Source organism: Pan troglodytes, chromosome 6 (genome assembly GCF_028858775.2).
Source record: "Pan troglodytes isolate AG18354 chromosome 6, NHGRI_mPanTro3-v2.0_pri, whole genome shotgun sequence".
Lineage (NCBI taxonomy): Eukaryota > Metazoa > Chordata > Mammalia > Primates > Hominidae > Pan > Pan troglodytes.
In genome coordinates, this window is record NC_072404.2 from 136,408,142 (window position 1) to 136,431,132 (window position 22,991).

Genomic DNA, 22,991 nt, shown 5'->3' on the forward strand with positions numbered 1-22,991 from the left:
GTTTGAAAACCTCTTCAGGTCCAGAGCCTTTAAATAATGCCTGCTATGCGCTAAGACAGCCCTGGGTATCCAGAGTTCGCAAAGCAAGGACTGATTTCCTTTCGCCTTGACAGCCTCAGCAAACGTGGAAGGGGGTTTGCAGTATTGCACTATTAGCAGCGTCCAACCGAAGGTCTGCACAGAATTAGACTGAGCTGATTCTGGACAAAGCCCACTGTGTACCTTTATCTACTGGGCAAAAGTTACCCCCAACACCTGCTATAATCGACTCATTTTAGGAGCAAAATGTCAGGCCATGAAGCATCAGATCATTGAAAGACCCAATTAATTAGTCCAGGAAAGGAGTAATAAGAACATCTGTGATCTGAGTTCCATACTAAGGCACAGAGAGACGACTGAGTTATTCTGGTGTTTGCTGTCTGAGGTCCAGACAGTACTTGTGACCCTCTTATCCTCAGAAGAGTAACCACAATTCCCTGGAGTGAAGAATATCCCAATTCACTCATGGAGTTCACTTTAGTCTCATTCTCGACCTTTGTCACCAATTGGCTAAGGCTATTTGTTTTTCCAATTCTGTATTAGGAAAAAGGAGTTGCATAGAGGATCAGACATCAGATACGTTTCTAAATTCTGCAGCTCTGGGTGGGCAGCCTCATTTGGGGAAATGCTAGCTGCTGTTTCCAAAGTGGGGAAGCCCACGGTTTCGGACACAGGGCTGACAGCGCTGCTCCAGCAGCCCCCAGGGCCAGAGGAACCCGGCCTTAGCTCCGCCCCGCTCTGCCCGGCCCCGGGTGGCTGCGATGCCGAGGTCCTCTGCTCCCGCCGGGCGTGCAGCGGGCGCGCGCGCGTGTGTTTATGTGTCTGTGTGCGTGTGTGTGTGTGTCTCTGTGTGTGTGTGTGAGATGAATTGGAGTCATACGACTGGGTGTTTCCTTCCGAGTGGTTTTCATCAGCAATCCATTAGGAAATCATGGAAACTTTTTTTTTTCCTGGCTAAAAGGATGAAAACTGAGTAAGTACATAGAACTTTGAACTTGAGACGGAATGAAACAAATTCAAGCAAAAACCCTGACAGTAACCATGTCCATTCAAATTGCGTATGCCCTTTTTATGTTAAAAGCCGTGAATACTTACAGGACAGTGGGAATTTAAAACTAAATGAAGGGAAGCATACAAAAGGCTGAAAGCAAGACTGCTTTAAAACCGGAGGAAAATTGAGGAACTGCTAAGGCAACCTGGCCTGAGTTCAGCTGTGCAACAGGCACTTTGGGTTTTAATCTTTTGCGTTCTTCAATGCTGTTTTCAGACTCCGGATTTACTTTGGTATTGTTTTCTCTCTTCCTGCAAAGCTGAGGCAGAGTTGGACTCCTTTACTGTGAGTTTAAAGATGTGAAAATAAGGCATTGCTGGAAGCAACAGTTTGGCAGCCTGGGGTACACTCAGGTTATTCGTTACAACTATTATTATTTGATGTCTTTTTTTAAACTCAGGTCATCCACTTTTGACTGTCATCCATGGAAGAGCTCTTATTAAATGCCTCAGACTTTCGGGACCTATGATTCTTTGGCACAACCTTTTGGAAAATTCTTAAGCGGGGATGAAGCTAACTTGATTGGAGTTGGGGAAAAAGAAGACAGATTAGTATTTTTCATGCTGACAAAAAATAGCTGCTATGACTTTTCCCGCAACGTGGACAGGGGCCAAGTGAAGCTGAACTGGTCATGGTCTGTCGCCCAGTGTTCCCTTGTCGTCGGCGATTTTGCCCCCGACCCTTCTTGGTGGGCTTAGTGGTGGCAATCTGTCTCTTCTACCAGACTCTGACCCTCCGAGGGTCGAGGAAGCTCACAGCCGCTGCCCCTGGGGCTGTCCCACACACATCCACTGAAACCCAGGCAAGCAGATGCAAGAAAGGATTCTCTCAGGACAAACAGTGCTTCCTTCTCTCTGGTAATGCCCAGGAAACCAGAAAGGTAAGACTCTCATAAGCTTAACGGAGACAGTTTCTGCAAAGACAGCAATCTGCTTCTCTGTCCTTTCTATAAAACTAAAATTAACTTCCATGAGGTCTGAAAGGGATCCAGAGTGTAAACAGCCTAGAGAGTGACCTGATGACACGGAAACACGTTACATAAGCTTCAACTCCTTATAGTTACTTCCAGAAAGTTCTGGCATTACTTTATCTCTTAGGATTTCACTTCATTTCAGTGGAATGAAGTAGACAGTTTGGAGGAGGCATAAAATGATGTGGATTCTTTCTAAAATATCAGGATTCTAAGAGATCTGAGGATTTACAATTCAAAAACATAAATCAAAGGTTCAAAAACTTTGATAAACCTTGAGTGTCTCTTTTCTCAAGGCAGTCAGTATGAGTGCCCAGACCATTCCAGACTCAAAGATTCTCCAAAGTTTCATTTTGTAACTAGCTAGATTGATTCTTAATTGGTGACCACATTTCTAAAGCAATATATTTACTTCGAAAGCATTAAAATAATAGGATAATAGGTTTATTCAAAAGAATTGATACAATGTATTTTATTGTTTATAGGATTAGGGAAATACAGATTATTCTATATTTATACTATTCAGATAAACTTACTAATCTTACTTGTCAAATATTGAAAAAAACACAAAAAGCACACAAAGTAACACAGGATTTCTATTTTAATATACCACTCTCCTCATGCCTATCAGTAATATAATGACCTGTAACATAGTCAAGTGTAAAACAGAACATGAAGAAATAAAAAAAATCCATGCAAAAAAGATCATGGTGGCAAAGCTACTAAATTTTATGTTACAACAAGTAGTATTGTAGCAACAAAATAGAGGGCTCTGTAAGTAGCATCTTATATCTACAGTAGATTCTGGTCGATCTTATGATGCCGGTTACCGTTTGAAGTAGAATTTCTACTTGAACACCAGCTCCGTTGCTACCGTTATTACCAAAACCTCCACGATTGACCAGCACCACTTCTTTTAAAAACTCTTTTATTTATTTCGTTTCAGACTACTGCCCTGTGAGACAGGTACAGTAGATAGGATTATTAGCATTTTATGAACAAGGAGCCTGACAGTGCCATTTAGGTAGGTCACATGGTTAGCATTATGACAAGATGCATCCCCAGAGCAATAGCTATCAAGCTGCTTGGTTCCTACTGCAGGGCCGATGCTCCAAATAAAAGTCAATTCAAAGCCCTTGTAATAATTTTTGAAACCACAACTACAAGAACTTATTGAAATACAAAATAACATTAAGTTAAAACAAGGAAAATTTGAAACTTTTAAGTGACTTCATTTGTTATCCATAATGCCAAGAAACATCCTGACCAAGAACTATCTTATGACAAAGAATAGTAGATAATATAAGTTGAAACACTTTAAAATGAAACTGCAACTGAAATTGTACATCTATTTTTAGGCACAGTAAAGTTATTGAAGAATGTGTATTTTTGTTATTGTTGTTCATTTATACTAGCATTAACTTTTTTCTTTTCCTGAATACATCACAGTTACAATGGATGCAAACTGTGACTGTTAAAGTCATTTCTTGATAGTTTCCAATATTGAGAAAGGCAATTTCTTAAAAAATAGTTGAGATAGTCTTGCTCTTATTTAATGCCTAAAATTTTTGCTAGGAATTTTGAATGAAAAGGTTTTATTCACGAACTTACAGCTTTCTTACTCCCCTTGTTCACTCTGTGTGATTCCTACTTTGTTTGTAATTTAGGCATATGTTAGCTGTTATTTGTGGGCTATCATAGAAAATTCGATTTCAGCTTTGAATCTCCTACTACTTATAAACCATCTGAAACTTACTGGCTCCTGGTGTAAAACATTCACTTGAGAATTTTCTTCACCAAAAATGCCAAACACATGATGAATTTGGTTTACAAATGATTCACAGTCTTAAGTATTTTAACTGTAAGCAAGATTCTAAATTTACAATTATAGTTCAGGAGCCCAGTGGATATGGAAAGTAGATTTCCAAACATTAGCCATGTCACTCCATTTTTAACCTATGCCAGCCCCTGGATTAAAGCCACTTTTTATTTGAGACAGAAAGGAAGTGAGAAAGAAAGTATCATACACATGTTAATTAAAACCAGATACAAATTAATTCTACTTATAGTATATGTTTTGAAAAAAGAGTCAAATCATACTCCAATTTAAATTATTAGATACTCTTTCAGATGGCTAAAATGAAGAGAGAAAGCTTTTGGGATCAATATATTGATCATTTTCTAAAGTAACTACTTGTGAAGTTCATTTAAAAAAACTGATTAGATGCTATATAGGTTTCCTGAAAACCTAGAATTAGCTTTGAGGCATTTTATAGAAGTAGCATTGTTTCTATCTGTAAATTTTGGATTTTGTTATTACTTTTATTTAGTCAAATCTTAGTCAAATCTTTGCTTTAAGTGTTTTTAAAAGTTACTTAAAGCAGCTGATTTTGACCTAGGGTTCGTGGATTCCAGAATGTATTTAGATGTATGAAATGTATGCATCCATGACATTTTATGCAAAATACTATAATGTAGGTGTATGTGAAGATCTTTGGGGGGAAAATTATAGATTTATGTCAGATATTCAGAACTAAAAACATGCTAAGAACCACTACAAATGCTTAACAACCAGTATGTTTACATGTTAAACTAACTGCCCCTCCAGGAGGTGTAAACTGGATGTAGATTTAAAAACCTAAAATCAAAAAATCATAATTAAAGACTTCAACTGAGCATATTAGAACAAGTGTTTCAGTGAATGTTTTAGTGTTTGCAGGGATAAATATTCAGAAACCAAAGTAAATACACAGAAGTAAAAACTTCTTGGATCAGAGCTTTTATTCATTGAATAAGTAATACATACTTTCCAGCCTTTTTTGTTGCAGTTGTATCTATGAGACGACCTTTTGTACTTTGTCAGCCTCCTAATGGAGGGTTCTGTACTACCAAATATTTGATGGTGGGTGACTTTACCCTGCACACTTTTACACATGGGATCTGGTTCAATGTGTAAAGCTGTTTTCAATATGGATTGAAATCATGGTATAGTATATGCCAACTTTCCATAGTGAGGAACTACTCTCCCTCTTTCTTGCCAAACTTTAATTCATTTTTCCATTTGAATAATGCAAAGGGCTTGGCTAAGCAGATGTATTTTTGTCACTTCTTCTGAGTTTTCTCTCAACATCAGTAGTCTGAATATTGCCTGACAATCTGCCAAGTCTTAAAATTATTTCAATTTAATATATAAACACAGACGTGTTGTCTTCATCAAAGTAGGTCACTCAATAGATTTATCTATTTTATAGCATCTAACACTTTAACATTTCATAGCACAGGAAGCACATTAAATTATAAACAGAAGCAATGAAAGAAAATCTCCTTAATATATGCTCCTTTAATGGAAACTTTTCTATTTGGGGAATACATTTATACTCACCATAGCCATGTGTTTCTGATTACCTCCTGTTGATGGCTCCAAAATGAGAACTACTATTTTGTTGACTGTTGCTTGACTATTCATCTCCCACGTCTTCTTGACCCTCTCTTCTCTTTAAATGACCATTCTATATGACATCTACTTTCTCAAGGATCAAAACATAGCCCAATGCAAATAAGTGGATGTTCTCATTGAAAATGATCTAATTAATCTTGTTTGCATTTCTAATAGTAAATAGTATATTTAACATTTGAAAATTTCTAAAAAATTCCTTACTTGGCCCAGGTTTTCTAGAAATAGAACTGGAGGCAAACACTTGCATGCTAACACTTTGTTGGAGAATGCAATCCCAGGGACACAAGAGTGAGGAAAGAACAGAGAAGGGAGAGCAAACAGAAGGGAGTACATTATTGCAAGTCATTTCTAGAGAGGCTTTCTTCAACGACCACGTCTCAGTACAGGTGCTGGACAAAAGTAGCAGCAAGAGCAAGCAATTTATCACCTGATCTCTTCTCCTGCCTTTTGTTGACTGGAGTCCCTCTCATGGTACTTACAGGTTGAGTTTTTTGGCTTCTCAGGGTAGCCACTAGAGAAGCTAGCCCCTGGATGGGGGTCGTCCTGCAGGTGCAAAGGTGAGGTGGACTCTCCTTTTCAATCAGTACTGTGAGTAGGAGCTTCCAGGTCTGTGCTTCAGAGACAGTGAAAACACTGTCCTTAGTTTGATGACCACAACAATGGCGAGTAATGCCCACTAGAAAGGTAGAGGAGGCAATGTGGCCTACTCACTACTGAGGCAGTAGTTTGATAACTTTGCTTTCTAGAAATCCACCAAAAATCCAGCAAAAAATGCTTGCACTCTTGGCAAGAAGCCTCTCTTCTTTTGTATAAAAATGTTGTAATTATCTCACTGAGAATCCTTCTCTTTAACTAAAAAAAAAAATCCCCTACAGAACCTTGCTTCCTCTCTACCCTTTCTCCTCCTGATACCTTTCATTTATTCAATTTCATTCATTTAGTAAATATTTATTGGACAATTTGTATGTATTAGCCTCTTGATGAGATACAAGTTATACAGAAATAAAAGCTTCTGTGAGACAGACAAATAAATTAACACGGTGATAGGAAACTGACAATTACAAGACTACTTTTTGAATGTTGAGAAGGAACTAGAGAGGGTAGAGAAAGAAAAAAGTATTACATGCAGAATAGCCTGCATATGCAAATAAGAAATGAAATAGCCGGATAGCCTGATACATTTGGAGAATTCAAAGTATTTGTTATACTGTGTGTGTGTGTGTGTGTGTTGTTGTTGTTGTTGTTACTGATGGAAGCAGGAAGGCAAATACACAAAGTAGAAAAGTCAGCAGGGTCTAGATGTTGGAAATGTGCACATGATAAGGAGTCTGGATTCTATTCCAAAGGCAACAGAGAATCCCTGAAGAATGTTAAGCAAAGACTGGCATAAATACATAAGTGTATTAGAGAGAAAGTGAGAAAACACACATTGCAGAATGGACTGGAGTAGAAATGAAGGCAGGAAGACCAGTTGGTAGGCTGTTTCAAAATGCCTCTTCTTTGCCAAATCTTACTTTCCAAGTGTGTTCTTGAACACCCCCTTTTCAACCTTTTTCAAAATTGGCTCCACAGTTACCCTCTATTACTTATAATATTGCCAATTCCAAATCTTTCCTCCTGCCAGCGAACATGTGTAGAACTAATAAAACAATAAGCTTTCTTTGTACCTGGCAATCTACCTAATATGATATGCTCCCTGTCTCTACTTCCCTTCAGAGAAACTGTAACTGGTTCTCTTTGCATGTACTTCCTTGTTACCTCTCCCCATTCCTTATCCTTTGCATTTGGTCATTTCTATTGAAACCTCTCTTGGTGAACCCCTTATTACCAAATCTAATGATCTATTTTCAGTCTGCATCCTTCTTCTCTGAGGCATGTTCTGCTATTGGGAAGTGACTCTTTCTTGAAATTTCCTTTTTGAATTCCACAACACAACAAGGTTATTCCGAAAAACTTGTGGTCTCTTTTCGAGTTCATTTCCTCTCTCTGATGACACAGGTAGACATTTCCAACCTTAGGCCCTTGGATCTTTGCCTTGTTTTATACTTTTCCTTGATGAATGTATCAGTTTTGCCTATTGTTAATTTTCACCCTTGGCAGATGACATATCACCTACCTCTTCAAATTCCTGCTACCTTTTTCTAGAATATTATAAAATACTACAAAAATTTAAATAATTTATTTCACAAACCTCATGCCCAAATCAATGACTCCTCTTAACCTCCCTATTTCCATGAATAGGACCTGTCACCCAACCACCATTTTCCTAGATGCATAGTTTTTACACCTTTGATATTTCTTGCTTCTTCCCCATACCTTGCTCCTCACCAACTCCATCTGGCCTGGCTCCTTACCAAATCTGAGGTCTGCCACTGAGCGACATGGCGAGCTCCAAATTAGAAAGGCCACAACATTCTTCAGTTCTTCTTCTTCTTCTTCTTCTCCTTCTCCTTCTCCTTCTCCTTCTCCTTCTCCTTCTTCTTCTTCTTCTTCTTCTTCTTCTTCTTCTTCTTCTTCTTCTTCTTCTTCTTCTTCTCCTTCTCCTTCTTATTCTTCTTCCTCTTCTTCTCCTCCTCCTTGTCCTCTCCCTCCTCCTCCTCCTTCTTCTTCTCCTCCTCCTCCTTCTTCTTCTTCTTCAATAACTCTGGGAGTGGTGGCTCACATCTGTAATCCTAGCACTTTGGGAGGCTGAAGCAGGAGGATCACTTAAGTCCAGGAGTTCAAGACCAGCCTAGGCAAAATAGGGAGAGCCTATCTCCACAAAAAGTTAAAAAAAATTAGCTGTGATTGATGGCATGTGCCTGGAGCCCCCCAGCTACTCGAGAGGCCAAGGTGGGAGGACTGCTTGAGCCAGGGATGTCAAGGCTGCAGTGACCTGTGATCATGCCTCTGCACTCCAGCCTAGGTGACAGAGCAAGCTCCTGTCTCAAAAAAAAGAAAAAGGAATTATCCTTAAAAATTTTTAATTGAGGTAAAAAAAAACCCCCACATATTATAAAATTTAACCTCTTAACCATTTGTAAGTATACAGTTAAGTAGTATTAATCATATTTACATTGTTGTGCAAAGTCCAAAACATTCTTGCCTTGTTCACAGCCCTTATTCAGAAACATTAGTCTCAACCAGCTTGCATGTTGCTTCCTCTTCTCCTTGGCATCTGGCCCAGATCTGGATTTCCTTCTTGTGGTTTATATATTGCCTGTAGACATGGTGCTCCTTTTTTAGCTCTAACTTCTAATTTCTCTCTGGGACCATGCTGTGCATTTAGCCCTTCATTATACTATTATAGTTTTAGTAAATATCACATGAGCACAGCCCTTATGGCTATGTAAAGTGGAATTTTCTCTAGTCCTCCAAATTAATTCAGATAAGAGTTCATCAGATTCCAAAATCTTAGCATCTACCTGTACAATCTCAATGCTGTGTCCTTGTTGTCACTAACCTAGACTCATACAGTGGTTTAACCAGTTACCCCTCCATCTGCCTGCATATTCTAGGCAGTCTGTGCACAGGTCCCATTAATACCTCTGCTGAAAGCCTTCAGGAGTTGTAACGTTGAGCGCACTCAATTGAGTAGAAACCACACTGATCCTGGTATGTTCCAACATACTTTTCCAGCCTTATCTCTACCCTGTCTCTATGTGTAATCCATAATCCATAATCCAGCCGACAGCCTATTTTTCTAAACTCCCACATCTCTCCTTCTGTCAGGAGTCTCCTCCAGGGAGCCTGCTCTACTCAATACCTCTAGAAATCTTCATGATCATTCTTAAAGCTTTTGAGAACCTATGAAGTTTCACTTCCTTCATTATAGCAGCCCTTATCTCCATAAGTGGATGTGTGCTTAAACATCCCTAATAAAACTTATGTTTCATTGTAACTATTTATAAATGAAGGAACATTAGAATGTTAGAACTGCAAATAAGTTAGAGATGATTAAGTTCAACATCTTTCTTTTTTAAGTGAAGAGAAAGAAGGTCACAGAAAGAAAGTGGCTCTCTCAAAGTAACATAACAAGTTGATAGTGTGGACAGGACTGGACTGAGACCTATGTCCTTTCTATTTTATTATAGCCTCATATGCTAACTCCATTCATTGGTATTATGGGTTAAATTGTGTACCCCATCCCTGAAAAGATATGTTGAAGCCCTAAACTCCAGTACCTCAGAATGTAACCTTACTTGGAAATAGGGTTATCGCAGTTATAATTAGTTAGGATGAGGCCACACTGGAGTAAGGTGGCCCCTAATCCAATATGACTGGTGTTATAGGAAAACAGTAGATGGGGCGTGGTGGCTCACACCTGCAATCCCAGCACTTTGGAAGGCCAAGGTGGGTGGATCACCTGAGGTCAGGAGTTCAAGACCAGCCTGGCCAACATGGTGAAACCCTGTCTTTACTAAAAATACAAAAAACTAGCTGGGTGTGGTTGCGGGCACCTGTAATTCCAGCTACTCAGTAGACTGAGACAGGAGAATCACTTGAACCCAGGAGGCAGAGGTTGCAGTGAGCTGAGATTGTGCCACTGCACTCCAGCCTGGGTAACAAGAGCGAAACTCGGTCTCGAAAAAAATAAATAAATAAAATAAAATAAAAAATAAAAAGAAGAGGACAGCATAGGAAGACAGAGACACACAGGGAGAATGCCATGTAATGTTGAAGGCAGAGATTGGAGTCATGCAGCTGCACACCGAAGGACACCAAAGATTGCGGCAAACCCCAGAAACTCGAGAGTCAAGGAAGGATTCCACCACAAGTTTCAGAGGAACTGCTGGCACTGTTATTTCAGGCTTCTAGCCTCCAGAATTACGAGATTTAGTAAGTAAGCTTCTCTTGTTTTAAACTATCCAGCTTCAAATACTTTGTTACAGCAGCTCTAGGAAACTAATAAATTTGGGAAGGCAGAATAGTTAAGTACATGAACACTGCATTCAAATTAATACCATTTATTAACTTGTTACCTTGGGCACATTCCTTGACCTCTCTAGGATTTAGTTTCCTTACCTGAATATGGATATATTATCACCAACTCCCCAGGCTAACATGAGCCTTAAATGAGATAAATCACATGAAGCACTTAAAGTGTCTGGCAGATAGAAAGCACTCAATAAATATTAACTATGAAAATAATTATTATTTAATTTCCTTGAAGACTCACTCCTCTCTGTGGACCCTGTAGACCCTAACATTTGGCCTTCACAAAGTCAATGAGCAATAAATAATTGCTGCAATGAACATAAGTCTTTGGATAAGAAATGTCTGAGATGAAAGCTTTGTTGAGTTTCTCTCTCTATCCCCCAGCCTCTAAGCTGTTGCCTTTTCACAGTAAAATGAATCTTTTGAATCAAAACCAAACTTAGGGAGGCTGATATATCACTCAACGTCAGACTTCCTTATCTATAGGCAAGTTTTCAGTTTTGTGGAATCCTTTTTTCTTTTTTTTTTTTTAAAGTCTGAGATGCTGAGATGAACAGCATGTTATAGCTGGGGATGGGGAGGAGTGAGTTCAGTGCAGATAGGAGGAAAGAGATTAAGATTTTGGACCCGGAGTAACATATCTATTCATTGGTTTATTGTCTTTCTACACGGGATATAAGCTCCTTCAGATCAAATGCTTTATTTGATTGGCTTACTGCTACATCCCCAGTGTCAAAACAGCCTCTGATACATAGTGAGCATTGAATAAATATTCAGTTGATGAATGAATAAATAAATGAATGATGAATTTGAATTTGCCAACTCTAGAGCAGGGCAAGATATGAGAAGAACTCCTTCTCCCTCTTTTCTTTCTCTTGCTGAACTCAAAAGTCCTCCACTTCTCTTTTTTCCTGTACAAGTATCCCTTGATCTCTTTACTGTACTATCTCTTGGACTTCTGGCTAATGGTAATCATCATGCCACTTCTACATTAAAGTTGATTAATTATCTTTGATTAATTAACTATCATTGATTTCTCATTATCATCAGCTCCTTTGTCTCATTGAAATCCTTAGCCTATAAACATTCTCAAGTATCTACCATAATAATAATAAAAATAACATCCTTTCCTAATCATTATGCCTTTCTAATTACATCTCTTCTTTCTTATCCTCATTGTCACCATCATCTAACCTCTATTTCTGTTAAGGAATTTCCATTTTTAACAGATTGATCCTACCTAAAATTGAGCCATTCCTTTTATACATTTTTGTATTGTAACTGGATTGGAAGATGTAGATTTTAAAATCTTGCTGATGGAATTTAAATACAGGAGTTTATGTATATGAGGCTCTCAAGAGATGTTATCAACACACTAACAGGTACGCAACTTCCATAGAATTAGTTAGGCTCCTGATGAGCATTTAATGTTTGTGAATTTATCTGAGACAGTTGATTAGAGCGATGTTAAATTTTTATAATGAAATATGCATATGGGTGAAAAATTGCTCATACTGAGAGAATTTAAACAAATTCAAATTTGTTTACATTAGATACATTTTAATGAAGGCTTGATGAAGCTCAGATTTCAACAAGTTATATTAAATGTCATATGTATCAAAGAATTAATCATTTTATAAGTGTCATTCTCTCTTGTTTTTCAGATAGTGGCAGGAACTTCTGCTTCTTTCTCCCTCTAAGCAATTCTGTTTCTTGTTTAAATGGAATTGAAAATTCATATAAGATAAACCCTGTGAAATGGAAACCACTAAATACACTGACATTATAAAAAGTGCTTCCTGTTATCAACTCTGAGTCTGTGGCCTTTTGGGGTGAAAGGAATGTTTTGGTTTCGTTTTCCCTCTTGGCTTCCTTTAGATATTTTTTCCAAGGGATCTGTTCTCACTAAAAGAATGAGCTCATGTTCTAACATAGGATTTATGTTCTGTGGCAGAAACTACACCAAATTTGGAAATTTGCAAGGTAAACAGAACTTTGTCAACTTTTGCACTTTTTGGAGACTTGTTCAAAATGTAAAATTAAGCATTTTGACTTATCATGTATGGAGTTCGGAAAGAAATGTGACAATAAAAGACTGAGTCGGCCATGTATAAGGATCTTAAAAAATGTTATTCAACTTTCAATTAAATTCACTAATAGAGGCTAGGGGTATTTACGATCCAAAATAATAGATGGATTAAAATAATTATCAAGAAGAATACATGGATTTGGCAGTGCAGAATGGGCCTTATCATGTTCCTTGACATATAACTACCTTTGGTGTCCCTAATCTTTATCTGGGTGTTCTCAGTAGGAACCCCTACCGTTCATTTATAGTGCAGGCCAATCAGAGTAACTTGGTAAGAGGGAAACTCTGTAACTCTGCATATTACTGTTGAGAATAGATCTTACAATCTTCAGCACAGCTTTCAATCTCAAGCCTGTTAAGTATATTGAATAAGAAGCCTAGCAGATCATGGGTATGTTGTGAAATACGTTGGTCCAAATTCCAGCTTTATCCTAGCTATAGGACAACTGGTAAATTTTATCTACGTTTTTAAATCCTCAGTTCTCTTGTTGGAAAATGTAACTAACCCCTATTTGTGGGAACTGAATAAAATTCATATGTTTGAAAGCATCAAGCATTGTTGTTGGCCAGAGTCAATGTTCAATAAATATTATGTGTGTCCTTTCTTCCCCTGAGAAGCTGGGTTTAAGCTCTCATCTCAAAAACAAGCACTGGGTATATGTTACATTATATTTTCTTCAATAATGCATATGTAGCATGTATTTTTGATTGTCACCCTGTGTTTTCTTCAGTACATTTTGCTCAGGTAAATGTTTGAAGCTACTTGTCCACTTTCCTTTTTGGCATCTATAGATACAGTCAAATGCAAGCATATTCCACGGGGTTTCCAGGGATGTGTATAATACTTCCTCATCTGCTCAAGAAAGTCACTTTGACTTCCAGGAGTCAGAATGCAACATATCTTCCCTCATTTATTAAACATAAATTATTCATAAATTTTGATATTTTAGTTCTTTTCATAGCCAGTCTCTTGTAACATACATCACAGCTGATCTTGACAAATTGAAGCTGGTAATTGCTGACCTGAGCATATTTTGAGTATGCTTGAGAGAGGGATTTGGGGTAGCCAATCTAGGAAGAAAGAGTCAGGTGGAGGAAGAAGCCTGATGGTAATGTGTAACTGTGGGAAGAAAATGGAATTTACTTAAAAAATAATATTGCTCCGGGGTCATAATATTTCTTATTTCTTTTGGCATAGGGAAAAGTAGGTGGCGTTAGGGTGGTGGTGCAGACTTCTAGAAACCACCAGAACAACCTGTTAAATTACTTCTTGTATCTGAAACAGATCCTGCCGTGACCCATTCAGCCTTTCCAAGAGAAAGGGAAATTACCTGGGACTGAAATGGGGAATCCCAGTTTCCATAATGAAGAGTTGAGTGACCATGGACAAGTGACTTCTTTGGGTTTTATTTTCCTAGTCTGTGGTCCAGGGATCGAAATGCCTGTCACAGAGGTGCTATGGGATCTAATTAGACACTTTAGCTGAGAGTACTTTGAAAAACATTGAGATTATAAAAGACAGAGGAATATATATTTTCATATCCAAAAGAATGATATCATTAAAATATTCTCATTGCATTTGGTGCCTCTTGGGAAAAGAAGACACACACACACACACACACATATATATATATATAAAACACGAATGTGATTACTGGAAACACTCTTTTCATTAAAAGTTTATAGTATAGTGTGCTATACAAATGCCAAGTTATAAAGTTATGTTTCAAAATGCCACTAGGAGTCCAAAATTGTGCTGCTACAATTGAGTTTCCTCTTGATGTTTCACTGTTTCTTTAATAAGCAATAGGAAGTATAATAGCATTCCAATAGCTACAGCCCTAAGCCTACTTCTTCCCTAGTGGAAAATCTAGTATTAATTTAGCCAAAATGCACAAATGCTTCAGGAAAAATGGAACAGGAAATTAACTTTTCTATAGTAGTGAAGGAACTACCCGACCTTAGCAAAGCATCAATCAGAAAGCTGACTTTCATACTGAGCGGTAAACCTTCCCTACTGGACACACCCAGAGGGCAGAAGTGATTTTGAGTGTTTCCCTTTACTCCCCTCTCTGTTATTATCTTTAAGAACTATCTTTTGTTTTTCTGAATAAACAGTGAAAACATTAATAACACATCTGAAACTCCCAATCATACAAGCTAAACCTACTTATCTAAGTATTTTAGAACTACATAAGCTATTTTAAAAGCAGATAGGTTTGAGGCAGAGTTAGTTTTCTTGTGGGGGAGTATATGAAGATAGGGAAGAAAGGAGGTGAGTGTACTATGTTTCTTTTAAAAAAACAATGATTAAAGTATGACCATGTTTGCTTTTAACAAACTTGTTTTGCCTGAGAGCAGATAAACTGTATTTGCGGAAACATATTCTGTCAGACATATAAACTTCACAAGCTAGAATTGTCTCCTATTTTTCTTGTAAAATAATATCTTAAAAGGAAGCCCCTTTTCTGGGATATAAATAGGAGTATGTCTCATTATCCAATAATGTGTACGTAATCCTAAGCACATTTCCAAAGTAACCAAGCATTTATAGTAATGTAACCATACCCTGTGAAATCTAGCATTAAAACAAAACCTTCCAATAAATTACTGTCAGCTGGATCAGGGCAGAGACCAAGTTTACACAATTCCTGGCACATAATATGTCGAATGAATGGATGAACAAGATCTAGTGTAAGTTCATTGCGTATTCAGTATAGAACTCTCTGTGGTGGTCAGCAGTCCTTGAATTCTTCTTTCATATTTTCCATTCAGCTCTTAAACTCTGATTATTCCCAAACAACGTCCCCACCCAGGTCTTCCTTCATTCAAAAGATGTCTTCACCTCCTGCCTTCCTAAGAAGACCAAAGCAATTTGTTTGACCATCTAAGACATGATTTCCACTTTAGACCTGACTGAGACCTACTGCTAGACCCTTTAAGAATAAACTAGAACTCTAGGAAAGGAAATTCCTTTTCCAGCCAGCCACAGAAGAAAGCCAAAAGCTATTCTGCAACACAATTGATCCCATAAAGAAAGGATTAGAGAGTTTAAGGACTTGAAAACTTGATATCAGTATTAGATCATGTATTATTCCTTCCTTTAGGAAAGAGTGCTTATATTTGGGAATTTTAGATATTGGCATTTCCTGCCAATTTTTGATTGTAGGAGCAAGAATCTGGCCATCTGATATTTAAACATTCTAGAATGAATATGTAATTTGGAGATCTCCAGGGCTGATTTTGAAAGAATATGTGAGGCTGTGTTATGATACGTTAGTGTGATTGTGCAGCATCTGGCAACATGAGCAGGAACAGGTAGGGTAGAGCGGAGGCACCTCTCGAGGGAAAGCATGGGAGGGAGAGTTTTTGGAGCTCAGTCAGGTTGGAGAAAGTGTTACCCAGGGTTGTCTCAAAGGAGAGCCAAGGTTGCATGTCAGTAATGGCCAGTAAACTGAAAGGACCAGATAAGAAGGCCACGGAGAGTAAATAGCCATGAGGGTAATAAGAGTAAGCAAGAAAACAGAATGAATGCCCAGACATAAATGTGTGCTGAAGGAAACTTGGTCTACTTCTTTTATGTGGAATGTGGTACCTCTTCCCCACATTCTTCTTAACACCATGGTCCCTCCATGAATAGGATAAGGCAACGTTTCTCTGGGTTTGCCAGGTATGTGCCTCTATCCTGCAGCCCTTCATTCAACAAGAAGTGGAGCCGATCTTTACTGCCCTGGAGATGCAGAGCTACCTGCATGAAGGATGTTGGCTATCCATCCTTAACCATCTGTTCAGCTCAAGGGAGCCCTGGATTTCTGGGGAAAATCCAGATGAACTGGTTGCTACATGCATCTGAATGCCAAGGGGAGAAGGCAGGAGCCAGAGATGCTATGCATGGGATTGACAATGTTAAACAGTTGAAATGGGCTTAGAACCTATCCTCCTCCTCCAGGGGGTATAAATGTGGTGACTGGATAGGCAGTGGATGGAGAATCTCTTAATCCCTAAATCAGTGCCTGAATTCTACCCTTACATCCGGCAGGTGTTCTATTAGGCTGGACTCTGCCCAGAGGAGGACATGTTTGCTCTGTGCCAGAAAGAGATTCTAGGCCGGCTGCCACAAGTTCGTTCATGATGACCCACTGCAGAACTCTGGGCTGTGTGTGTGTGTGCAGAAGTGAAATGCAAAGGGGACAGCAGAGCTAGGAGAACAACTGAGGTCACAAGCTGGGCAGGATGGAGGTGGGAGGATGAGGAGCACATTTTGTGGTTGGGAAAGTAGATAGAGAAGAATGAAAATTGAATGGAGAATGAAAGCAAGGAATTCAGGAATTTCTAGGGGAACCCTTGGAAGACCCTAAGAGTAGACACTCGTGACCATATTTTCTGAGCGATAAACAGAGAATGTAATGTTTCATAAAGGGCTAATATCCTAATGTGTGAATTTATTTATAGAACGTTATAACAAAGTCAAAATGAAGTCATATGTAGTTGTACAATTAACAAATGGATTAATTTCTGGTCCAGCCCCCAAATCTAAGAAGTATGTTCACTGTATGTATGACATCATGCCCCTATGTATTTTTATAATGATATGTTTGCTCTAGCACTGAGTTTTTATCAGAGAATAATCATAGAGATGATGGCTCATTTAGTATTTTAAAATTATTTAATGTCTCATATATAAACACTACCTTTTTGTATCCTACATGTAATTTGACAGAACCCTTATGAAACAATATGATTAAATTTTAAAGGCTTGTGTTCTCATTGTTTAACTCCCACTTATGAGCGAGAACATGTGGAGTTTGGTTTTCTGTTCCTGTGTTAGTTTGCTGAGAATGATAGTTTCCAGCTTCATCCATGTCCCTGCAAAGGACATGAACTCATCCTTTTTTATGGCTGCATAGTATTCCACAGTGTTTATGTGCCACATTTTCTTTATCCAGTCTATCTTTGATGGGCATTTAGGTTGGTTCCAAGTCTTTGCTATTGTGAACAGTGCTGCAATAAACACGTGTGCATGTGTCTTTTTAGTGGAATGATTTATAATCCTTTGTGTATATACCCAGTAATGGGATTGTTGTGTCAAATGGTATTTCTGGGAACATCACACACTGGGATCTGTCGGCGGGTGGGGGGCTGGGGAGGGATAGCATCAGAAGAAATACCTAATGTAGATGACTGGTTGGGTACAGCAAACCACGATGGTATGTGTATACCTATGTAACAAACCTGCATGTTCTGCACATGTATCCCAGAACTTAAAGTATAATAAAAAAATTTAGAAACGAACAAACAAAAAAAGCTGTTATTCCCCATTTTAAAAAAATTTAAGGGCTTTTACTTAAACTATGTTAATTTTTCAACATGTTCTTTTGTCTGACAATTCTTTAAGATCTATTTCTCTAGTAATATCTTATGCTTGTGTGGGACTCCATATTTTGGAATGCTTTTGTCTAAACTGAGTCACTTTGGATTCTTACAGTAGCACAAAAAGTAGATGGAAGGTGTCAGTGCTCATTTACAGATGAAGAAAATGAAGTTCATCAAGTGGAACTTAATTAGTGTCAGCTGATCATGAATGGGATTGGGGGAAATAGAGACTTGAGATTCAGGAGGCTTTGTGTTGTGGCTGGAAAAGCCTCAAACTCAGATTCAGAGTCTCTGGCATCTGTGAAAATGTTTGGTCGGCCGCATGATGCTTAGGTATTGATATTGTTGTTGTAATTGCCCCAATGCTCTTTCCTTTCTGCTATATTGCCTCTGTATAGACTTACTATTTTAAGGCTGAATTGCTGAATTAACTTGTTGTTTTGGCATCAGGGGACAGAGACTTGCTATTATATTAACATTTTTCAAAAGAACAAGGTCTTTCCTTGTCCTCTGCTTGTTATTTCATAATTGTGGATTGTCAATTCTCTATTTTCTTCATTACGGATGTCCTTTAACTACTGCTGACACTGTGGTAAGACTCAGAGGGCAATAAGAAACCTCATAGAGTCAGCTGGAGAGCATTTACTTTAACACCAGCAAAAGCAATCAGGGCTTGGAGATAGAAAATAACTTCTTCCTTCTGTTAAGTGCTACGTGAGTGTCTGAGAAAGACAGGAGAGGGATAGGGGAAGAGTCTAAGGAAGAGGAAAGCAGAGGGAAGGAGAAGAGACTGAAGAGGGACACACTCAGGAGTGATTTTCATTGGCTCCAAAATAGGGAATCACATCAAGTTGTGTCAAAAAAGGAAAAAAAAAAGGTGAACTACGTTCTCTTTATCTTTTCAAGTTCTATCTTATTTTCAAGTTCTGTCTTATTCTTACAGATATAATGAAGGAAACTGTCAAGATCACCATCTCTCAGCTATCCCTGTGTTTTTGTAATCTCAGTTGGATCTGTGTTATGTCTGTGAGGTTACAGTAAATAGTAAACTGCTGACCCACAGCTGTGCAACGTGGGTGGCATCTCAAAGGAGCCTTGAAGAGGAGGCTGAAAAAGATACTTTTTCAGAAAAGAGAAAAGGGAAAATTTGGGAGAAGCAGAAAAGGGAAAGAGTATAGGTTCCTTCACATTGGTTGAAACGAATGAGCATTCCAGGGGAGGTGGAGGCTGGCAGACAACAATGAACACCAGGCACAGGAAGGCTAGAAGTCACAGCTGGTGATCCTAGATATGCACTTTAGGAGAAAACACTGTCCTTGTGTTCTTAGTTTTGCCTTTAATTTCTTTCTGCCTCCAAGATTCACCCTATGCGTAGGGGTTGGCTTGGGGAAGGAAGGAGCCTCACTGGAGCCGAACCTACACCCAGCACGATTCTACATTTGCTGGAGTTTGAAGCGTTGCGAAACTGTTCAGGTTGCATTTTTTTTTTTTTTTTGTCTTGCAACTTGCACTCTTCCATTCTCCATCCTCTCCTCTCTTCTTCCTTCAGTTACACAGCTCTGTGTTGTACACCTTTTTCAGAAAGGCACTGTATGGTCCCAAAGTTTTGAGTGAGGAGAATGGGCATTAAACATTGAGGTTACCCAGGAGTTCTCAGAGTTTACCTTCAGATTATATGTTTACTGTTTTATAGATTTGATGGAAAGTCTTCTGAAAAATCATGACCGATCTCTAAGGTATCAGTATTTCAGATGTGAACTAAGGCAACTAAGGCATTACAGCATTTATCATTAATTAATCTCTAGCCTGGGATGTCCAAGTTAGGGTCTGCCCTGCTATTCCTTCTGTTTTCTTCTTTTGTGCCTTCTTCCCTTCTAATAGAAACTAGGCTTACAGACTCCCTTTCTATTTACTGAGTGTCTTCAGAACAAATTAATTTTCCTGAAATTTTCTCTCCAATACTGGAATGTTTTCATTCTCTGTACCTTAGCTCTCTCTTTCTCAGTTACACATAGCATTATTTGACCATCCTGTTGCTGCTTCTCTTTGCTCTTTCTACACCAAATTAGGCTCCATAGAACAGAACTCACTGCTCAGGCCCTCACAGTTCTCTCTCTTCCCAGGCTTCCCCTGTATGGTTTAATGCCTCCTTAGGGCAGGTCTCAGGCATCCCTCTTATGGCTTAGTGACTCAGGTTACTTTCACTGTTTTCTTTTCTTTTCTTTCTTTCTTTCTTTACCTCTTTTTTTTAACCTCTTTTCTGCAATATGGATGGGGTGGCTTGCGGTTTTTAGAAAATACTGCGATTCAGGTAGTAAAAGTCTCGCCTTCTGAAATTCTATCAGGGTACTCATCCATCCAGAAAACAAAACAAGAAAAGCACTCTTTTTCTGTCTATACTAAGTCCAGTTTTCCTCATCTGCCTCCTTCCTGACATGGCTTTAGTAAACCAAATCAAAGTTCTTCAAAGTCGGACCTACGTATAAAGACCAGCATAGAGTTATCAACCTTTGAATTCTCGACTACTCACCGCATTTAGGTTTCCTACTAGCTACTTAACAAGATAATAAGTAGCATTGCATTGCTCCATTTTTATCATCATTGCCAGTCATTTCTTGTTTCCTATCTGAAGCTATTTGCCACTCACAATAAAAAGTATTATGGTACTGGCCTTCAAGGTCATCAGCAAGGACCTTCAAGAGAAAAAAGACAATTCTTCAAGGCAAGGAAAAGATAGGAAGATAAATTACTGATTTAATTTAATTACTTATTTTCTTTCATACACAATATTCACAATATAGGCAAGCAATAACACCAAATCATCTAAAAGAGCTCCTGGGTCATTCTTTAACAAACCAGAACTCTTATCTCCATAGGAAATTATGTGATTTCATTAATGGTTTATTGCTCTTCTTGCAAAACACTAGCCCTCCTAGTGAGGGCTAGAACCTGGATAGGGTGCTTCACTGTTGCATTCCCAGACCCTAAGACCATGCCTGTTACATAGAAAATGCTCAAAAATGTTAAATAGACAAATGAAAGAATGATGAGAACAAGCCAGAGGACAGAGGCAGAATCGGTTTTGCCATCCAGAATCTGTCCCACTGAGTGCTTTTCTTCAGTATCTCTCAGCAATCCCAGCCCAGGTGCAGGACAGGCACGTTGCTAAGATCTCCCTCAGGTCCCTTAGCTCAGTGTTTCCACAGCATGCTATGCCTCCTGACTTACTGGGTTTATCCTAGTTTATTATAACTAGTTGCTTATGTCTGATTTTCTTGGTGGGCTGTTAGCTCCTTAAAGGCAGAGGATTTACTGTGGATTCCAAGCTCTTTCATGTTTGATGTTTTGCCATGTGGATGTGAAGGAAGTGCAGCACAGCAAGGAAATTTAATATATTAGATAGAGGGTGGTTGGAGTGTTGGACCATGGAATCTGAGCTGCAGAGAGAGAGGCTGAGGAAAAAGGAGGCCAGTAGAAAGTTCAGGCTGGCCACAGTGGCTCAAGCTTGTAATCCCAGCATTTTGAGAGACTGAGGCAGATAGACTGCTTGAGCCCAGTAGTTCAAGACCAGCCTTGGCAAGGTGGTAAAAGCCCTATCTTTACAAAAAATATTAAAAAAATACCTGGATGTGGTAGCATGCGCCTGTAGTCCTAGCTACTTGGGAGGCTGAGATGGGAGGATGGCTTGAGCCTGAGAGGAGGAGGTTGTAGTAAGCCTAGATCATGCCACTGCTCTCTAGCCTGGGTGACAGAGCCAGCCCCTGTCTCAAAAAAAAAAAAAAAAAAAAAAAAAGTTCACATTAGGTGAAAAGACTAATGACTAAAGAACTAATAAATTTGAAATAAATGAGAAGAGCCAGACACTTCAGTGCAATCAAAGAATGGAATATCTCATTTTATAATTTCAGGGGAGGGGCTGTTCTGAGACCACAATGTCTAAGATATGGCCACTGGAGCAGGTGTTTGAAACGAAGTGGAGGAGAGTCACTGGAGATGAAGAGGTCATGAATATTTTATGGTTTGAGATGCAAATATTGAACCTTTGACTGAAATATTCTGGTAGATTTTTTTCCACCTAATAGTTAAATAATTAAAGGGCATGCGTGTATTTATAAAAAATAAGCTCATACTTTACATTTATGTATTCATTCATTCGCTCATTTATTCATCAATTCCCTCTTATTTAGAACCTGGCAGTAAGTTGCATATACAACAATGGCCAAAGCAGACAAATCTAGGCCCTCATGGAACAGAGTAGTAGGAGAAGTGGACATTAAACAAATAATATATAGTTATACATTGTGAAGTGTGCCCTTGGGAAAATTACATTGAGGGATATAGGTGATAATGGGTTTTGGTGATGCCTGTTTAAGTGGGTGCTATTTCATCAAAGCTCTATTGGGAATACATTTTTTTTTAATTTTTAAAAATTTTCTTGAGACAGTCTCGTTCTGTCACCATGGCTGGAGTGCAGTGGCACGATCTCAGCTCATTGCACCCTCCACATCCTGGGTTCAAGCATTCTCCTGCCTCAGCCTCCAGAGTAGCTGGGATTACAGGCACACCACCATGCCCAGCTATTTTTTCTATTTTTAGTAGAGACAAGGTTTCACCACATTGGCCAGGCTGGTTTCGAACTCCTGACCTCAAGTGATCCTCCTATTTTAGCTTCCCAAAGTGCTGGGATTACAGGCGTGAGCCACCACGCCCTGCAGGAATACATTTTTGATAAGCAAACTTTATTACTTTGTTATCTCTCTTATTTGTATATAAATCCACAGGTGAGTGAACTTGCCTATCATTAGATGTTGAAGGTTGGGATAGCCCCAAAGTATGGTTTGGGAGTACAGTCAGAAGATGCTCAGTGATCTGGAGTAGTTCTGAGAAATGTGTAGCCCTCCCATCATCAGCTTGAGATTCAGTTAAGTCAGCTGTAAGATGCAAACAGAAGTACACTAAAGCTTCATTTGGAGAGGGACATGCTTTCAAGCCTCACCTTGCATATCCAGAAACCTGTGGTCCCTAAAGTGTCCTGCAATTATAAGATAAGTTTTAAATAGAAAATGTATATGATATAGATCCTAGAAAATTCCTT

At 38.7% G+C, this 22,991-nt stretch overlaps 1 protein-coding gene across 5 annotated transcripts in view; it reads left to right on the forward strand.

Moving 5' to 3' along the window:
• Window positions 1-689: 689 nt before the first annotated feature.
• The window catches only part of CPED1 (cadherin like and PC-esterase domain containing 1), a 315,315-nt gene continuing 293,013 nt past the window's right edge, over window positions 690-22,991 (forward strand). For 3 of the 5 annotated variants that reach the window (XR_010158959.1, XM_016945383.4, XM_016945388.3), the window contains exons 1-2: window positions 690-1,012; window positions 1,491-1,970. Coding sequence is in view for 3 of the 5 variants with exons in the window: in XM_016945383.4 (XP_016800872.2) it covers window positions 1,722-1,970 (249 nt within the window). In the remaining 2 variants the exon portion in view is untranslated. Of the gene's footprint in view, window positions 1,013-1,290; window positions 1,376-1,490; window positions 1,971-22,991 lie in introns of those variants that run through there. The other 2 variants (XM_063815551.1, XM_016945384.3) reach the window with 2 other exon arrangements.